The sequence below is a fragment of the Pipistrellus kuhlii genome, unplaced genomic scaffold (genome assembly GCF_014108245.1).
Source record: "Pipistrellus kuhlii isolate mPipKuh1 unplaced genomic scaffold, mPipKuh1.p scaffold_m20_p_2, whole genome shotgun sequence".
Lineage (NCBI taxonomy): Eukaryota > Metazoa > Chordata > Mammalia > Chiroptera > Vespertilionidae > Pipistrellus > Pipistrellus kuhlii.
Genome location: NW_023425515.1, coordinates 34,924,135 through 34,944,031, shown reverse-complemented (window position 1 = coordinate 34,944,031; position 19,897 = coordinate 34,924,135). Strand labels below are relative to the sequence as shown.

The 19,897-nt window shown below is 50.4% G+C and overlaps 1 protein-coding gene and 1 long non-coding RNA gene across 4 annotated transcripts in view; both read right to left on the bottom strand.

Moving 5' to 3' along the window:
* LOC123652609 overlaps window positions 1-19,897 on the bottom strand; it is a 55,602-nt gene that overhangs the window by 22,727 nt on the left and 12,978 nt on the right. The window contains exon 1 of one of the 3 annotated variants that reach the window (XR_006742049.1): window positions 16,453-16,557. The exons of the other annotated variants lie outside the window; for them this stretch is intronic. This is a non-coding gene — a long non-coding RNA (uncharacterized LOC123652609). Of the gene's footprint in view, window positions 1-16,452; window positions 16,558-19,897 lie in introns of those variants that run through there. 3 annotated transcript variants of the gene reach the window in all.
* Window positions 17,292-19,693, bottom strand: SOX2 (SRY-box transcription factor 2). The gene has a single exon (XM_036446574.2). The coding sequence runs from the start codon at window positions 19,500-19,502 to the stop codon at window positions 18,495-18,497; it is 1,008 nt and encodes a 335-aa protein (XP_036302467.1). The 5' UTR covers window positions 19,503-19,693; the 3' UTR covers window positions 17,292-18,494.

The window sequence follows — 19,897 nt, the reverse complement described above, 5'->3', positions numbered from 1 at the left end:
CGTCACAGGCAATAGAAGCGCTTTTGGGTGCTTGGGTTGGGGGTGGGGCTGGGGAAATCCGACCTCCGGCGGCCCTTCCAGGGTTGGAGGTGCAGATTAGCGGCAACTCTGCAGAGGCCGGGATGGCGGTGGCAGTAAAGGTCAGTAAGGTTGCCATGTATTCAGATGTTAATTTACACCTGAAAAGATTGAATGCAGTCACCCACAAGGGTGAGGAGGGAGCAACGGGAGTTTCTCATGCATACTGCCCCCCCCCCCCCCCCCCCCCCCCAGTGCTTGCTTGGGAAAGATGAAAGTTGAAATGGACGGACACAGTACGTCTGAAAGTTAGGGGAGCAGAAGGAAAGGGATGGGGACAGCCCGGATGAGTTCATGGAACTCTACTTTCACCACCGGTTGTAAACCTATTTCAAGCTTTCCTTTTCAGTGCAGTGTTAAGGTCTGAAGGAGAGGTAGTCCTTTCCTCGTTACTGTTTGGAGATTGTGTATCGAATCCAAAAATATTGACAGGGTGGGAAGGACGAAGAATCAGCCTAGTTTTGCTGCCATTGGGATCGGGTTCCTTGTTTTGCAGACTTCCTGTTTAACAGTTGAGACCTACCTTGCTCAGTGGAATCATCACGTACCTCCTGAGTAACTAAGAGAGAAAAACCTGCTTTCCAACACTGCCTTTAACCTCAGATGCAGTGAAGGGTTCATTCAGACCCCAGGACCACACTGAGGCATTAATTAGGCTGATGAAATCCATCGAAATGTATGAATTCAGCATAATCAAGTTTCTACCGCAGACTATCGTTAAGGAATACGTGAGCAGCTGGGAGAATAGGAAGTACTGTTAGAGTTAACTCATGCATGTAATCGAGTATATTTAACATAACCATTTTAATGATCAGTGATTAAAAGTGCATCTCACTTAAATGGTATATCCTCTGCAGTTTGTTCATAGCAAATCAATAGTCTCCAAAGGAAAAAGAAGGGATACACATTTTCTAAACAAGATCTTTCTAGAATTTGGGAGGAAAAGCAGGAAAGTGAATTGGAAAAAGAAAAAGTGCCTTTGGCATGCGAACAGGTGCACTGGTACTATATACATTAATCACCGTGTAGGCACCCTCTGTGCTCAGTTCAAAGTATCTGTAATACTGTATGTATCATGCGATTTTTCCCATACCTCAAAAACAATGTATTTCATTAAAGATATTTTCCCCCCTGACTGACAAGATTATTTTTCAAGAGAGAAGAGAGGTGTGCTCTTCTCCTGGTGATTTTTAAGAGCTCTTCTTAGGCACCTGGGCAGTTTACCTTTCCAATTCTTCGTCCAACCTGTTAGACGAAGGTGGCGCTCACCTCTGAAGGCAGCTCTGGGAAGGAGAGAGAGCATCCCCAGGAGAAAGGGGTGCCTGGACAGGACAGACAAGGGTCACAAGCAGGAGAAGCCCTCCAAGGGGTATTAGCTGTTCACAGGAGCTAGGGCCTTGGACCAAAAAAGCTCATGCCTAGACTCTGTTCTGCTCAGCTCACTCAGCCCTGGCCAGATCAATGAAGTCATTGTGGAGCCGTTCACAGGCCAGCCCAACTCTTTCTGTTGTCGTTTCTCAGCTGTTGCACTCAAAACACACAAATCACCGACTACTCAGGAAAGAATGGGGAGAAATGGGTCTAGAGCTACAGCCAGCAGCGTGTAAATCCCACATGCACACATCTGTACAGCGAGGGTGTAAGAGAAGGGGTACAGTTGGCCCAGTTCCCAAAAGTTTGCCTCATGGGGCTCTTTTAATCTCCCCTCACCCTTGCCACCACTCCTACAGAGAGACCAGTCTCTCCTGCTCCAAACAGAGTTTGGAAAGAGGCTCATCTGGACCGTCTGGGAGTTGTGCCGCCACTTTTAGAAAGCTCAGAGGTGGAAAGGAAGGGAGGCACGTAAACACATGTCGAGTCGAGGCTTACTCCCTGCCTGCCGCAAACAAAAACAAAAATATTTAAGGAGAAATTCCTGGGAAGCCTTCTTTTCTCCCAGAATCATGTCTGCCTTGGCTCCCATGATAGCCCTGGGGAACCAGTCCTTTCCAGGAGCTCTCCTGCACCCAGTGTATAGTCTATAAATATAGTGGAAGATTCATGTCCGGGGTACGTCCGTGCAAGAGAATCTGGAGCCTTGAAAGCATCTTTTTCTTCTGGCTATGGTGGCACTTAAATGATAATGCGGGCCATGGAGCTAGGAGATTTATATCTTTTGGAAAGTAGGGCGAGCCAGATGGTAATAGCGTCATTAACACACAAACTTGGGATGTGCAAGTGAAGCTTGAAATTGGGAAAGAGATGGGGAGAACAAAGGGGGCTGCTGTTGAAAAGGCTGCCCCTCTTCTGCCGGCCAACGCTAAGAGCCTCTCCGTACCCGGGTCTGCTCCTGCCCAGAGCGGGATAATAAACGACAGCTCCCCGCCCCCCGCCCCCCTCCCCCGTGGTGACTTAGAAAGCACTGAGAAAACTTTTGCAATAGGCAAATGTGGCACTTATTTATGTGTAACCCTTTGTCGTCTGAAGTGGCAGGAACGGGCCTTGAATTCAACTGCCCTCCCACCCTCTCTCCCACCCCCTACCCTAGGGTGATAAGCTCTTGCAACTGTTGACATTTATTTTATGAAATCAAAGTGCCGCTTGTTGCATGTTTCAGACAAAAGTTCATTTTCCTCCCCTTCTGTAAACACTCTGAGTAAATAGTAAAGGTTGAACAACACCACCTTTCCCCCCACCCCCCTGCTTTTTCATTTTGGTGATGAGGGTTGGTGGGAAGGTGTTGGGGGAGGCGGGAGTTGAACTCCAGAGTTTTACTTTAGAAAGCCCCAGTGTTTAAGTTAAACTCCCACTTGACCGAACAGATATAATCCAGAGAAGGCATTATTAGAACAAGATCAACAATGGCATTGATCATCATAAGGCATGCTCATAACAAACACCCACGTAAACATCTATAAAAGGCAGGGGCAGTTTGGAAGGAGAGAAAACGAAATTAATAACTTTGCTCTCCTTTTTATAAATGCGTTGTGTAAGCTAGCTATATGGCTTCTGGGAGGACAGCAAAGGTAACGGTCATTAAGTATTGAATGGCTTGAATGATGCCCGTTAGCGACAAAAAAAAAAAAAAAAAAAGTTGACTAGGTCTAAACTGAAATCGAACGTTTTTCTTCTTTCTTTCCCCTCCCCTTAAAAAAAAAGAGGGGAAAAAAAAAAGGAAAAATACTAGGGCTCTTTAAAAGCCCAGAAGGACTTACCCTCAAGGCATTATTCGAGAAAAACTAAGACCGGCCGTTCGTCACAGGCAATTGTCAAGGGTTTCAAAGGGCCGATCAAACGATCGGCAGAGTAATCTACATTCAAGTCCGGATGGCGGTGTTACGGCACACACCTGCGGGGTGTTTGCTGTCCGTGCCCCTCGCCGAGCTACAAATCACCATTAAAGGGAGCTGCTCCAGCTTCTTCCCGGCTTCCAGACGGGAGTTGCTTGGGACAGTTCACTTTGATAGACCCACAGCTCGCCATGGACAAGCAAGCTCTTTTGGAGCTCCAACCGAGCCCACACCGTAGCGCGCAGGGCGAGGCGAGGCGAGGCGAGGAGGGTGCTGTGGTGTGGGCAAGAGGGAGGGGAGCAACTGTTAAGTCTGTTTCTCCAGTTTCCCCAGAACAGAACCACCACCACCAAATGGACAGGAAACCAGGTGAGACGCCGCTGAAGCGCGCCTCTAATTGTCGATGGAGGAGGACTCTTGCAAAACTTCCCTGTCTGCCACAACTTTTAACCGGCTCAGACGGCAGGCACCATCTCACCACCTCGGTGCACACACTCGGGCCACCACTCTCCCTCGGGTGCAGGATGGATTGCATTTTTTTTTTCTTGACCAGGACCGGGATCTAGTTGGAAACTTTCACTTTTGGTTCATTCGTTTGGGGATTCTATATCCCTCTCCTCCCACCACCACCACCATCCCTCCCCTCACCCCTCCCTTGCCAGGACGACCCTGCCCCTCACAGTCCTCACCTGGAGAGAGAGAGAGAGAGAGAGAGAGAGAGAGAGAGAGAGAGAGAGAGAGAGAGAGAGAGAGAGAGAGAGAGAGAGGAAAGAAAAGAAAAAAAAGAAAGAAAAGACACACATACACACACACACACACACACACACACACACACCCCTGATGTTGGGTAAAAAGAAAGAACCGTGGAGGTCGGACAGCTGGGGGCGGGGAAGGAGGAGGCATGGCTGCTGCCTGCCTGGGTGTCCCCGACCTATCCTGGTGCGCCCCATTTGGGGGAAGGGGGGCGCGGGGGCTAGAGAACCCACTGCCGGGGATGCCAAGATCAACAACTCAGAGCGAATGTATCCATAGACCAATTTTCTGCTCCCACCGCGAGCTTTTCCGTTTCCATCGGAGCGGGGGCGTCCGCGCTGGGCAGGACGCACAGCGCCGCGGCGTCGGGGAAGAAGGCGCGGGCCGGCGGCGCGTAGGGAAACGGCTCATTAGCGAGGGGTGTGGTCACCGCGGCCCCCTCCTCCTGCCGGCCCTGCTCCCGGCCGCCGCCGCCGCAGCCCGCTACATATGAGATGACAAACAAGCAAATAAAGCCCGGGCTGGCTGCGGGGCCTCCGATCCAACACGCTGCGGAGCATGTGTTTCCCTCGGTGCTGCAGCAGCCAGTCCGCGGCAGCCTCCCCGTCCCCTCCGCGCCGGCCCTGGTGTCCGCGGCTTAGCCGGGGGCTCACAGCGGCCTCTCGAAGGCACAGCACGTGGCTCTGGACGCTCCGTCTGGTGCACGTTTGAAAACATCAGACACATCCTTTTACCGAGAAGGTACTCGGCCCCCCCCCCCCCCCGCCTCCTCCGGAGAGCTTCTGCGGATCTCAAAGGTCCTACCCTCGAGGCTGCCTGGAGGGGGAAGGACAGTGGTGGTCACTTTTTTGGGGGGGAAAAAACAAAACCCCAAACCCAACCAACTAAAAAGGACTGCCCCAGAGCGCCTAGCTAGGAGACTCTTCCCGTAGCGTGGCACCTCGAAGACACGAGTAGGGGGTGGGAGGGGGTGGCGTTGAGAATACAGGCGGGACCCAGGGGTGACAGAGTATCCACTCTTGGGCAGCTGGGTCTCTGGTGAAGGGCTGGGAGGCTGGGAAATGGAGAAGGCACAATTCTGTGTTGGGTTGGGGCGGGGGAGGGGAGGGTGTAGAGGCGGGTATAAGAAACCAAGCCAACGCACAATCTCTCACATCCCCCTCTCCTGCCGCCCAGGCCCAGGTCCTGCTGGCCCGCCTGTGTGGAGGGCAGGAAGCAGGAGTGGGGGGGGGGGCAGAAAATGGTAGTTGTACGGTTTTTCTTCCCGCGCAGCCCGCTCGCCCGGCGCCCCTCCCCCCGCCCCAGCTGCGGGCCCCGCGGAGGGAAGCCGCCGGGCCCGGCCTCCCGCTGCCTGCAGGCCACCGGGCCTCAAAGCGCGCATTGTCCGGCGGGGGCGGGGAGGCCGGCCGGCCCTCGGAGAAGAATAACACTGCGCCCAGCTCCTGCTAGGCAGTTTCCCGGGGCGCTCCTGGGGTAAAACACACTTTCACCGGGGGTGGAGGTGGGAATGGGGGAGAGAGGGGAGGTAGGAGAGAGAGTTTTGAAAATCCACTGCCTTCTCTTTTTCCCTTGTCCCACTCCTTTTTAAAAATATATATTTTATTGATTTTTTACAGAGAGGAAGAAAGGACAGAGTCAGAAACATTAATGAGAGAGAGACATCAATCAGCTGCCTCCTGCACACCCCCCACTGGGGATGGGCCCCGCAACCAAGGTACGTGCCCTTGACCGGAATCGAACCTGGGACCCCTAAGTCCGCAGGGCTACGCTCTATCCACTAAGCCAAATCAGTCCCGGCTCCCTTGTCCCTTTTCAGGTTCTCAGAAAAGGGGAGAGAGTGGACTGAAAAGAAGTTGGAAGGTGACCCGAAAATGGGAACATGACTACTAGAGCCGTCGAGGCGATGGTTTGAAAACACGGCTGGGAAGAGAGAGGGGGGACGTGTCCACCCCAGCGGAAGGCGTCGGCCCGCATGGGGTGAGGGGAGAGGGGCCCCGAGGGCGCGTGTGCAGGCGCAGCATTTCGCACCTCCTGTTTGTCTTGGAAGCGACGGGTGGGGGGCAGCGGATGGCTCTGGCTCCCGACAGACAGTAGACATTGAATCCCATGGAGAGGCAGACACAGGCAAACACAAAACCCGCTGCAGGAGCCTCCCTCTCCCTCCTTGACCCGAATTCCAAGTGGCGGGGGTTCATATTTGCAAAGGACTCCGAATCTTAGGGTTCCTCCAGGGACAGCGGTCCTCCCAGAGACAGCCAGAGTCGCGACAAGAAACCGTTAGGATGGAGGCTTTGGCGGGGACAAATGCCATTCGCTCAGGGGGGGGACCTGTCCCCTCCAAGCGTCGTCGTCTGCACTGGAGGAGTCTCTAGGTGCCCTCTGTTCTCCCAGGGCATTTGCAAAAGAATGGCTCGGGTCTCTTGCAAAACTGCCTGAAACAAGCATATGCCCAGGCGCTGCGTGGGTTGAGTCCGGTTTTTTGTTTTTTTGTTTTTATAAGCAAATCAAAACAAAAGAAGACTTTTTAAGAGCCCCAAGCCCAGGCTCTCCATGCCCCATAACCAAAGGGAGCGGAGGGGCGCGTGGGCAGTTGGGAATCTGGGAGTTGCGCTAATTTGGGGCGCGGGCTCCATGCCTTCATGCTGAACCGGCAACAGAAAGGGGCTGACGAGCAAGCCCTATAAACGCTCTAATTGCTACTGGGAGATTTAGGTGGTTGCTAGGATCTGAGGACCACCATCACCATCACCACCGCCGCCGCCGCCGCCGCCACACACACACACACACACACACACACACACAAAACAAAAAAACCTCCAATCGAGTGTTTGGGCTGCGGGTGGGAGGGTGGGGGCAGGTTTCTCCGCGAGCAGCGCCCACATCTGCTGCAACTTCCCTATCGGAGCTGTTCATTTACGGGAGCCAACTTATGAAATCTCCACAATTAGATCTTCATTGTTCTTCCTGCACAACACTGTCTGGAAAGAAAAGGTCCTCCCGGTCGGGGCCAATCCAACGGAGCGTCTGACGTTATTAAATAATAAAGCGATTGTGATTTACATTGTTGCTCGGGGAAAAAAGGCCAATTACCCACTGTTATGTTGCCATAAAGATCATATTAACTCAAATTAGGAATCAAACAATATGCGAGCGCTTCGGGGAAAGGACCGCCGAAAACGGGGTGACAGCTACCGCCACGACGACGTCTTCACTTTCACCCGCGGACCCACCCGCGCCCCGCTCTGCGGCTCTCGCCCGAAAGGAGGGCGAGAGCGGCAGAGTGGTGATTAACGGTCTCCAGTGTTAATGATTCCCAATTAATCGCCAACAATGCAAACCTTCTCCGGGTCCCTGGAAATCCCCTGGTTTTCGGGATGCTCTGCGGATCCCGCCTCTCTGGGAGGGGTTTACCAGAAACCCGGGGCTCCCTGGGAGGAGGTGTGCGAGGAGGTGGAGGGTCCCGGCCTGTCCCGGAGGCTGGGGACCCGGGCGGGAAAGGCCCGCAGCATCCTCACCGCCCCTTCGTGAATCCCGGCTCCTCTCGACTCCAATCACTCTCTCTCGCCCTCTGTGATTAGGTTTATAACTCTTTGCCCACTTAAATTTGTGCAGCCAACCAAGGAAATCTAAATAGGTTGGAGTCGCCCCTTGGGTACAGAATGGGGGCTTTCCTAAGAAAGATTAATTGTGGGTGTGTACCTGCCTGAAGACGAGGCAGCTATCAAGTAGCAGCGGGTCGAGGGGAAGGAGGCGCCTCTCGTCCTAAGGCCCGCTCTTTAATAGGCGCCGTAGGCATACTCGAGGCAGGCCACCCGGCAATTCGCAGCCACCGGCAAAGGGCTCCACGGATATGGTGAGATCTACGTCTTCCTGAGGTGGTTGTTTTTTGTTTGAGGTTTGAAATAACATGGCCCTCCTTCGGCCTGCACACCAAGACCCCTTGCCCTGCCAGACCCCGCACTCCCGGCCTCCACCCCGGGGTGTGGGAGGAATATCTGTGGCCGCGGCTCTGGAAGGTCACCCCATTCTCACCCCACCCCCATTCACAGGCCAATATTTAGGCCAATGATAAACAAAGATTTCACTCCGGAGGCTAGAAAGTTGATTATTTGTTGTTGCCACGATGGAAAAGGTGTGTTACTTTGTGTGTGTGTGTGTGTGTTTTAATAAGCAAACAGGGAGCATGTTCCTTGGCACGAGCTCCAGCAAGTACCGGCTCAGAGGGAAACCAACTAGTGGCTTCGGGGCCGGGGCGAGCCCACCCGCGGGGGCAGCGAGGGGAACCGTCTTTGCCTGCGGCCTTCTCCTCGCTCCTCCCCCCATTTCTGTTCAGATCCCAGACGCAGAAGCCGCAGAGGGGGTGGGGGCGCAGAGGAGTGGGGCCGGGCTGGGGTGGCGGGGTGAGGGTGGGACCTGGGGGAGGGGAGGGGAAAAGGGGGAAGAATTGACTAGAATAGTTTCTCTAGCACCGGTCCCTCCCTTGAATAATTCCATTTAAAAACGGAGGCCACCAGGCCGGAGTTGAAACAAATATAAAATGAAATCTTGGGAAGGTCCAGGGCCCTGGCCGCGGTGGGGGCAGCCAAAGTGTGGCCGCATCTCTGTCTAGTTTTAAAACAGTTCCTGTCTTTCCTACCCCCCTCCCTTCCCTATCTCCCACCCCGCTCCCCGGTAAGACCGATTCAAAAGGGGACAGAATCCACTCCACAAGATTAATGTCTGTTCATTTACAGGATTAGGCCTCTCACACAGCCTAATAAAAATACTAGCCGTCCTTTTTAAGTTTAAGTCAATGCATGAATATGTTCCTTCTCTCCTTCCTTGTTGGGACTCTCCCAGGGGGACATTGACAGAACGCTGCCTTGGAACCCAAGTGAGTCTTAGAGGAACTTTCACCTCAAAGTTTTCAGGTCATCGAGGGGGTCTGTGGCGGGCGCTGGTCTGGGGAGAGAGCGGAGAAGGCCGGATTCGCTTTAAATGCGTATAGTGATCCTTTGTGATCGGGAGGCTCGTGATAAAAAATCTAGTTGTTGCTCCTCCCGGGGCTCCGCAGATCTCCATGTTGGTCACAGGAGCCACAAAATGTTCATTAAAGGAACCTAACCCAGGCTAGTGTATGGCCACTTTGTGAACTCGGAGCTATGGATGGGGGGTGGGGGTGGGGGGGCTATGAAAGTGTGAGTTGATGTCACGCTGGCTGTCAGTGTGTGGTCTATTGTGGAGAATGGTGCTTTTTGACTGAACAGAGGGAGCCCCCCTCCCCCCCTTCCCCGGGCTCTACTGCACCTGCACTGGATGAGGGAGTCCCTGCCATTCAGCCCATCGCAGATTGTTCAAACAGAAGACATCTCTGACAGCACTCAATTCATTACATTTCTTCCTGCTTTTCAAACCAACACACACACACAAATGAGTATTGCCAGACAGTGACAGCCAAAAAAAAAAAAAAATCTTAAAATACTTTATATGCAGCTAATTTGGAAGCTCACATGACCAACCGTGAAATATTTTGTATCCTTCACTTGGAAGGGTTCTTGGAAAAAAAAAAAAAAAAGATTACCTGATTTTTTTTTTTCCTATTGAAAACATACCTCCATAGTTTACTCAGGGATAGTAAGTTTGTAGGGAGACACTGCAGAGGGGCTCAGAGAGAAGTTTCCATGTGAATGACAGCAGAAACATGCAAAAGAGGGAAAAGCCCCTGATTTATCTTATCAGGAGGGCCGGTTTGAAATGCACTCATAATTTATGCTGGTGAAAACAGCTTGCTAATAGAGGTGGGGCACCCGAGAGTCAGCCCTACCCGCCCCTTACCCCCCTACCCAACCCCACCCCCCAATGAGCAAAACAAGAGATGGTGGTAAGGGAGGCATGGAGGTTGAAGTGTGAGCTAAACATTGAAACACACTTCCCCAAAACGAAGTCTTCCTCCATATGTTCAGGTTTGTTTTGCCACCTTAGCTTCCAAGATGTTTTTTTGCACCGTTTCACAGAGCTGAGGAGAGTGTTTAGAAAGCTGAGCAGAGTGCTAGTGCAGTTGGACAGAAACTGGGGTAAACAAACTCTCACAAGGGAAACCTGGTTCTAAGATATTTTTTTCTTGGAGGTGGGAGGGGGAAAAGAAAGGGAAGGAGGCTTTGGGCAGAACACAGGTTTGCCACACTTAGCATGTCAGCAGACTTATTAACGGTAAAGCTATGCAATAACCCGGGTGTGAGCTGTTAAGTGGGATAGTCCGATGCACCTGGGTGTGAGTTGATGCTACACAGTCCGCATGGGAAATATTGGCTGATTATTAGAAACCACTAGTCTATTAGGTCCTGGGCCACCATCAGAATGGAAGGCCGCGTTCCCAAGGCCCCTCCCACTGGAAGGGTATGCTGTGGGTTAGATTTCTCTAAGGAAAACTTGGGGAGCGCACCTGCTACCAATGACGAGGCGCTTTCCACCACCAAATCATTCTACCCCTCTCACAGTTCACGGACCAATTGTCTTTCTTCTTATCTAAAGTTTAAATCGTGGTTCCAGGGAGTTGAGAGAACTCCTTGGAACCCAATCCTAAAAAAAAAAAAAAAAAAAAAAAAAAAAAAAAGATTATAAAAAGCTATACAAATGATTAGGTGGGGGGAAAGGAGAGAAAACGGAAATGGCTAGAGCCATGACTCCACATCAGAAACAGAAAACTCTTGGAAGTCCCATTCTTAACCCACCGCTGAAACTTCTGCAGGGCAAAATGCAAGCAAGCTACGGTGCACTTTGCAAAGGCTTTCGGTGGAATTTGCTTAGCGTCGCAAAACAAAACAAACAAAAACTCTCTTTCAGACTGGACAACAAACTCTAGCTAGCAAACCGAGTAACTTTAAATATATACATGGAGGAAGGGCCCGGCCCGCCTGGGCGCTCAGGCGCTTGGGTGCGGGGTGTTTGTGCGAGAAGGTGCGCGCACTGAAGATTTGCATTTGGTTATGCTCTGGGAGGCGGGCGCCTCCACAGCTTCCCAGGCTGAGGCTGGATGGGGGGGTAGGAGGAGGGATGGAGACCCGCTCTCCTGGCCTCGCCCTTGCAAGTATTCGGATTGCCCTTTCCGGAACACGCGAACGAATTACTTTATCCCCGAGGCCCTGTGGACCCTGACGTCACGGGGTGGGGGTGGGGGCGCAGTCCCGGGTCTGGCCTGGCCGCCAGCGATAAGGAGCCTCGGGAAGAAGTCCCCGCTCCTCTTAATACAGTAATTATTTTTTCTGCTTTCCGTGGGGTGGGGGCTGCTTCTGCCCGGGATGCCTGCATCCCTCCCTTCGGTGGCAAGTTTGCTGGGTAACTTCCGAGGCAAAGCCTACGCCAGGAAGGATGGGCGCGGTGAAAGGAAGAGGGGTCCGAAGGAGGTGCATGTCACCACCGAAGACCGGAAAGTACAGGAAGGACTCAAGTTTCTGTATTGATCTCTTCCCGTCCCTATCACCTAACTACACTAGACAGTAAGAAGCGTAATGCCTATCAACGAAATCTTATATTTTTGTCAAGGGGCTTTGCATTCATCCTCTGCATTAGATGTCTGATCCCTGTTTTACGAATGAGAAAGTCTGCATTCTCTCATCCCTGCCTGCCCGGATCCTACATCCAAGGGGGGTCCAATCCCAGGGAGCCCAGCCACACCGATCCGAGGCCTCTGGTGTCTAGGATCTAAGATTGCTAATGCTGAGCCCCGGCGGCCCCACACAGGGACAAACAACCCTTTAAAAGTAAAGGCCTTGTAGGGGGCGGGGAGGGGGAGAGGCAAGAGGATGCCGGACTTAAGTTGGACAACACCTGCTTTGGGAAGTCTGGATCCCAGAACTGCTTCAGAGTCACCAGGTCAGCGTAGAGGAGGCTGGGGCTGGGGCGCTGGAGGTAGAGGCCGCTGGAGGGCTGAGGGCCCACAACACCTCGGGTGACTTTCCAGACTCGCCCGACGCGGGACGGCCAGAGCGAAGAGAGGAAATCCGGGAGGAGAGAGCTGGAGCCCCAAGCAAAACCTTCCCAGGGAGCCGCACGGGGCCAGGGTCAGGGCCGCGGTGACGTCAGCGCCCTGGCTCCGCGCTCGCCCTCCGCGGCTTCCCTCCGCAGGAGCTTTTGCTCGGGGCGCTGGGCGCGGTGCACTCCCCTGGGGCGGTGCACTCCTCCTCCGGGCAGGCAGGTGGGAGGCCCGCCCGCTCACGGTCCTGAGCCCAGCACCCAAGCCCAAGGGAAGGAGGCAAGCGATAGGCCGGAGAACCGAAATCGTTACTAACACTGCACATTTCATTCTGTACATGCAGGCAGGCGAGAGCAATGGCACGAAGGCCTCCTGGGAGCTTTTAAACCAACTGACACCTCTTTGCAAAGTACCCAAAGTGTCCCAAAGTCCCAAAGCAGCAAGACAAATTTGCGTCCTGAAAGGAAAGGGCCTTCTATTTGCTTTTGAAGAGAAAGGGGGTACACTGTTCAAGGAATCCAAAAAAATAAAAAAATAATCACACCAAAAACAGCACACCAAAAATAAAATCCATCTAGACCTGCGTTCAGAAAGAGAACTCTGCCCTGGGAAGCCGTGGCCCTGTCTTAATAACCCAGCCTTCCAAAGAGAAGTCTCCTCGTCCAAATAAGAAAGTCAAGTCCATTATTTCCTAAAGGCCTCAGGAAGCAAAACAAAAAACTGAAAACAAGCACTGTAAAACTGGACAGCATCGTGAGAAGGAGGAGAGGTTGTAAGTCTCCCTGGGTGATACCAGAGGTCATGTTTCCAGGAAAGTTTTTTTTAATAGAAAATAACTATGAAAGATGCCAAGCCAATTCTCTGGCTTGGGCGATTTCTCAATATTGGGAAAGTTCCTTGCATAGCTGCTTACTCTAGCACTCCGAGGCTGTGTCCCTTTAAACTTCAGTCACATTTTCCACAGGAAAGGTCAAGAATTTTTCCCCTTCTCCTGCTTTTTTTTTTTTTTTTTTTAGGGATCCACCTCATAGATGAGGTCCCAAAGGAAATCCATCCAGTCATCTTCCAACTTTAGTCAAAAAAGAAAAGAAAGAAATCAACCCCCATCCCAAACCTCACTAGTGCCATCCTAAAAAGCAGCTTTTGTTTTGAAAGAAAAAAAAAAAAAGTCAGCATAACACACAGTGAGATGCAAAATATTTAAAGGCACTAATGGGGGTGGGGTGAGAGGAGTCCTGGAGAAGCTTAACCCAAGTCTTTGCTAAGGCTCATGGCAAAGGAAAATGTTTCCACAAAGCCAAATATGAGGTCCTGTTCTGAAAAGTTCTCCAAGAGCAAGAAATAAGGGAGGGAGGGGGGCTCGGAGAGAAAGAGGGCAGAGATAGAAAAAGCTCTTTTCATGACAACAAACAATAAACAAGCAGTGCCAACTAGTAGGTGACAAACCACAGTCAAACTTCAATCTCAGAGCAGTTAGCTATAGACTGCTAGCAGTTGGAAAGTAAACCTCGTGCGCACAAAGGCGCTGTTTAATTTTCTCCTTGTAATGGTTCTGAATGAAGACCCCATCACCATGCAGTTAAACGGTAGTTCTTGTCCCCCGGAGGCACTGATCAGTTCTGTTTAATGTGAGAAAACTGGCAGCTTAAATCCCATCAATGGAGCTCCCACAACAAAAGTTCTGAAAAGCTGAATGAATTGGGTTTGTAACTACTGCATCCCATCTCCCCCCTCCACCCACCCCCCCCACTTGCAGCTTATCTCTTAGTCATTCACCTTATAGTATTGTTAAGGAATCTTACTCTCAGAATCATTCCCCTACCATTTAACCTAGGGCCCTGGAGGACACGCAGGAATAGAACAGTCACCACCCCCCTCTTTCTCCCCGCCCCCACTACACCTGGAAGTGTTCAGACCAATAGGTGGGAAGGAAAGGAGGAGGGACTAGCTAGTACCCCAATTTACTTTGAGGCGACTAGATCTCAGAGCACTCAGCTTCCATTTAAAAACCCAAATTGTATTGGTCAACAGTAATGCGCCCCCTTTCTAAATCCACACCCTGCCTTGAGTCTGAAATCCTGTGACATAGCTACTTACAAAAGGCAAAGTTTATAAATAAAGCCCCTCCCCTCCCGTCACAAATTGCAAGGCCCTAAAAGCCCTGGCCAGGCATGTAGAAATTAAGATAACTTGTGTTCTCTGCCCCCCCTCCTTTTTTCTAAACCCCAAACAGTAAATGAAATAGCAAAAGAGACTATCCCCCCACTCTCCAGCCCAAGAAAAGGATTTATGAAAAAGTCAGCTACAGAATACCAGGGCTCTGGGTGTATTTCAATTCAAGGCATTGCTGATGGAGGAGATCCTCCTGAGATTTCCCACCGTAAGAATGTGTTGGTTCTAGGAATAAGTACAGCTATTACAACCAAATCTACTAGCAGACTAAATAATTAATTGAAGCGTTGCTCTTTGACCCTTGAAAAAGTCCAGTAGGGACACGTTTATAGTAATAATACCTCCGAATGAGCCCTTGTCAAATATTCATTTAGTGGTTAATGTGAGCCATTTCCCCCTGGGACCGTCTGTAATACCAGCTTCCCAGCATTGGCAAGAAACCTTGCTAATCTACTACAGCTCAGCAAAAATATTTTAACGCTCTTTATTTAAAGTATGGAGGGAGGGCTGGGGGCCAGAGGACACATGGCAGGGGAGCACACTATAATCTCATCCTTCTGCCCATTTCCATTCGGTGTATAGGTTAACAAAACATTAAATGCACCCCCTTCGACTGAAAATTAAATGGTTTTAGTGAGCAGAATAATACCCCAAGGAAGGCACTGAACAACTTCAGCATCAGGAAATGGCCACTTCTGGGCAAGTTGAAGGGTTGACCCCCTTCTTGGGAATCACGTTATAATTAAAATAGTATATGTTGCATAGTAATCTAGCCAGGAAACTACACATCTTGGAGAATGAGTTAACCCAATCAAATGAACGATGCAATGTGAATCGTTTTCCTTAAGTGCAGTTTGACAAAATAATTTATATTTACAAATAATATATTTTGGCTTTTATTTGGTTAAGGACTGTGGAGGGATGGGAGAATGGGAGCTCTCTTGTTTTATGCAGACAGTGGCAACCATTCAAAACTAGTTTAACTTCCCCAGCCATTGCTTTCTTCCCTCTTGCAAAATATTTGAACCTCAGAATTTTTGCCAAAAAGTTGTTGCTCTTTTTAGTCTGCTTCTGTGGGCTCTCTCTTTTTTTTTTTTTTTTTTTTAAAGAGGTTAACGCAGTACAATTACTCTAAACCCCAATACGTATTTGTAATATATCTCTATTTTTCCAGTATATACACTTTAGATAGTCGATTGGCTCAAATTCCGGGAATATCCTCCCCAGCCCCCCAGAGCCAGATCATTGGGATCTTTATTCAAAGTTTCTTTTATTCCAACGTGTGAGCAAGAACTGTCGAAAGTGCTCATTACCACGTGAATAATCCATATATGCATTACAATGGCTGGCCTGGCTGGGGAAATTCTTTCAGAGTCTCTGCATTAATGAAGGGGGGGGGGAGGGGGGGAGAAGATACCTGGCTTGGAATTGGAATTGGGAATGGGCATAATAATTTTCCTTTCCCAGTACAATATTATCCTTAAAAAAAAATGAGGATAAGGAAGGAATAAATAAAAACCAGTATGTCCTGAAAATAAAGCAATCCACATGAGATAAAAATACAGAAAATAAAAAAAGATAGCCTCAGCTGAACCCAGAACTAACCATGAACAACAGCACGAGTAAGAAAGACTTTTCTTGGAAAACGAGAAGATGCAAACCACCCGGATGAGCTAACTGCGTGGCTGCAGCCGGTACTTGAGACTCAAGGCTGGAAGGCGATGCCGGATTTCAACTTCTCCAAAGTTGTAACAAGTTCTCTCTCTCACACACACACACACACACATACACACACACACACACACACCCATTGGAAACTGTGGGAAGCAAAACCACGCTTTTAAGAATGCCTGCCTGACTCTCGGTTCCTGGTCTCCTTCGGCGGGGAAAGCTGAGCGAGGTTAAGTAGTAAATAAAGAAGAAAAATCCGCCGGAGTCGCTCTTACAGGATTGATTCTCCGGCAGCGCCAAAGCGCGAGTCGGTTGTGATGCAGAAACATCGCGAAGGCAAAGACCATAGCGACTCCCCGACTTCTCCGCTCCCACTGAGGACAACTATAGGCTTTCTTTAACCTTTCCTAGGGCAAAAGAAAACAACAAATCCAATCTTGTTTCTCCACCCCTTTCCCCTCCCCCTCCCTCCCTATTACTAGTAGTAAAACATGGTTAACAGATCAAAAGCATAATAATCTCCACATGTGATTAGATCGGACAAGTTAAAATATCTACCTCCGAGTTGTTTTCTTCTTTATTATGTCTGTTGCCTGGCTTCTCTTTTGCTTGTTATCAGCTGCAGAGATTATCCGATTTGGGGCTACAGGCTTGGACCCGCGCAGCCAATTTAAGAAATGGAATTCGTGGAGGGGGAGAAAGGAAAAAAAATAAAATAAATAATAATAATAATAATAGCAGCCGTGGCAAGTCAGGCGTTTTTGCGAGACGCTCTTCGCTTTCTCTCACCCCTAAACAGGAAAACGTAGAGGAGAAAGTTTATGAAGTCAAGGAACAAAGAAAGCAAACCACTTGTTTCCTTTCAGACAATAGCAGGGCTGGAGTCATCCAAACACCCACCACCCAGCAGATGAGCACTTTGCATGTCTAGTTTGCAATTATTCCAACACAAGAAGCATTTCCCCCTGTAACCACATTTCCAAAAGGCCATTGTACTGTGAAGAAAACGAAAACAAAACCAGCCAACTTGGTCCCGATTTGGCTCAATACCCCATCTGCTAAACTACACGAAAAATTTCAGAATGGACTCCTATCAGGCAACAAGTGGCACAAATCAGTTTAAGTCCCCATCATGCTGCTTAGAAAAAGGAGGGGGGGGGGTGAATTTACAATCTTTAGTTTCTATTTTAGAAATGACAAGAGCATTTTAATTTTTTCCAGTTATTTACTAATCATCCAGACACATATTTGTTGCTGTTAACATTAGCACATGCTACTGGGACAGAATACCAAGGTCTTAGTTATTTTGCTTTCTTGGCTGTGCACAGCATAATATTATTTCCTGAGGAGTTATGTCTGAGCAGTGTTAACCAAATAAATGAAAGACTCAAGAATAATTTCAGTGTCCATATTTCAAAAATTTATTTATCTCAAACTGTGCATAATGGAGTAAAAACTTAAGTTGAAAATGTACCTGTTATAAGGATGGTATTAGTTCAAATATATACATGGATTCTCGGCAGACTGATTCAAATAATACAGAGCCGAATCTTTAAAATACAACTACGGAAAATAAAGGGGGAGGAGGGAAGAAACCTTAAAATATCACAATAAATTTACAGAAATATTACAAACCATAAGAAAATATTTCAAACACAGTAATTTCTTTTTTTTTTTTAAATCTGAACAAAATGGAAAGTTGGGAAACAAACGCTATTATAAATTACCAATGATGTCAACCTTCATGGCCATTTTTGCTTTTAACAGTAAGTTAAAAAAAATTTAGTACAATCTAAAACTTTTTTTTTCCCCTTTAAAGACCACGGAGATAGTTTTACCAGTACATAGTGTGGTTTTTTTTCCTTTTGTACAATTTTTAAACAATTAAAATGTCCAAATCTGAATAGTTCTCTTCTTTTCACGGCTGCAACTGCCCTAAATTTCAGCTGCAGAATCAAAATTCAGCAAGAAGCCTCTCCTTGAAAAATTTTGGCAAATTCTCAGCTTATAAACAATGGACATTTTGATTGCCATGTTTATCTCGATAAATACTGTACAAAAGTTGCTTGCAAATATTAAAACATTTTTTCCCCTCGTCGCTCGGAAACTAGCTCTAAATATTACTGGTAAAGACTTTTGCAAACTTTCTGCAAAGCTCCTACCGTATCTCTAGAACTTTTTAAAAGTTTTGCGTAGTTTTTTTTTTTCTTTCCTCCAGATCTATACAAGGTCCATCCCCTCGCCCTCCCCACCCCGCCCCTCCGGTTTTCTCTGTACAAAAATAGTCCCCCCAAAAGAAGTCCAGGATCTCTCATAAAAGTTTTCTTGTCGGCATCGCGGCTTTGTGTGTGTGTGAATGTGTGTGAGTGTAGATGGGATCGGTGTTCCCTTTTGCAGACAGATGTCATATGCTGTGGGTGAGTGATCACTTTTTTGCGTGTTTTGTTTTGAGCATACCGGATTGTGTGTTTCCCCCCCCCCCCCCCTCCACGCTGCTTCGTCCTCTCCTCGCTGTTTCCGCCCCCTCTCGTTTTGCTTTGAAAGAAAAAACCAAAAACCAAAAATCCCCTCTTTTGCAGTCCACGGGTACGAACGACCCCTCACATGTGCGAGAGGGGCAGTGTGCCGTTGATGGCCGTGCCGGGCACCGGGCCGCTCTGGTAGTGCTGGGACATGTGCAGTCTGCTGGGGGCGGCGGGCTCCGGCACCTCGGCGCCGGGGAGGTACATGCTGATCATGTCCCGGAGGTCCCCGGCCTGGCAGGGCGCCCTGGAGTGGGAGGACGAGGTAACCACGGGGGGGCTGGAGCTGGCCTCGGACTTGACCACCGAGCCCATGGAGCCCAGCGCCGCCATGCTCGGGGTGCCCTGCTGCGAGTAGGACATGCTGTAGGTGGGCGAGCCGTTCATGTAGGTCTGCGAGCTGGTCATGGAGTTGTACTGCAGGGCGCTTACGTCGTAGCGGTGCATGGGCTGCATCTGCGCCGCCGCCGCCGCCGCCGCCGCGCCGTGCGCGTTGAGGCCCGGGTGCTGCGGGTAGCCCAGCTGGTCCTGCATCATGCCGTAGCTGCCGTTGCTCCAGCCGTTCATGTGCGCGTAGCTGTCCATGCGCTGGCTCACGCCCGCGCCCAGGCCGGCGGCGCCCACCCCGACCCCGCTCGCCATGCCGTTGCCGCCGGGGGCCAGCAGCCCGCCGGGCAGCGTGTACTTATCCTTCTTCAGCAGCGTCTTGGTTTTCCGCCGCGGCCGGTATTTATAATCCGGGTGCTCCTTCATGTGCAGCGCCCGCAGCCGCTTGGCCTCGTCGATGAACGGCCGCTTCTCCGTCTCCGACAAGAGTTTCCACTCGGCGCCCAGGCGCTTGCTGATCTCCGAGTTGTGCATCTTGGGGTTCTCCTGGGCCATCTTGCGCCGCTGCCCGCGGGACCACACCATGAAGGCGTTCATGGGCCGCTTGACGCGGTCCGGGCTGTTCTTCTGGTTGCCGCCCGCCGCCGCCGCCGCCGCCGCCGAGGTGGAGTTGCCGCCGCCGCCGCCGCCGCCGCCGCCGCCCCCCGAAGTTTGCTGCGGGCCCGGCGGCTTGAGCTCCGTCTCCATCATGTTGTACATGCGGGCGCTGTGCGCGGGCCCGGCCCGCCGGCGGCCGCCGACCCTCGCTTGGCCCGGCCGGGACTCTGGGGGCCCGCGGGCGGGCGGGCGGGGGAGGAGAGGAAGGGAGGCGGCGGGCGGGGGTGTCGAGAGCGCAGCAAAGCTCCGCAAGCAAAAAAAGTCAGATGGAAGAATAATTTGAGGGAAAGAAAAAGAGAGAGAGAGAGAGAGAGAGCAAGAGAGAGGCAAACTGGAAATCGGGATCAAGAAGGAAAAAAAAAAAAAAAAAAAAAGAAGCGCTTCCCTCCTCTTCTTGGCCGATCCTGCCGCCGCCGCCGCCGCCGCCGCCGCCGAGGATGATTGTTATTATTATTATTATTTTTTTTTTGGAAAGGCTTAAGCCTGGGGCTCAAACT

What these genes read in the sequence shown, in the direction of transcription:
- SOX2 (XM_036446574.2), bottom strand. Translation starts at nt 19,502, where the DNA reads ATGTACAACATGATGGAGACGGAGCTCAAGCCGCCGGGCCCGCAGCAA.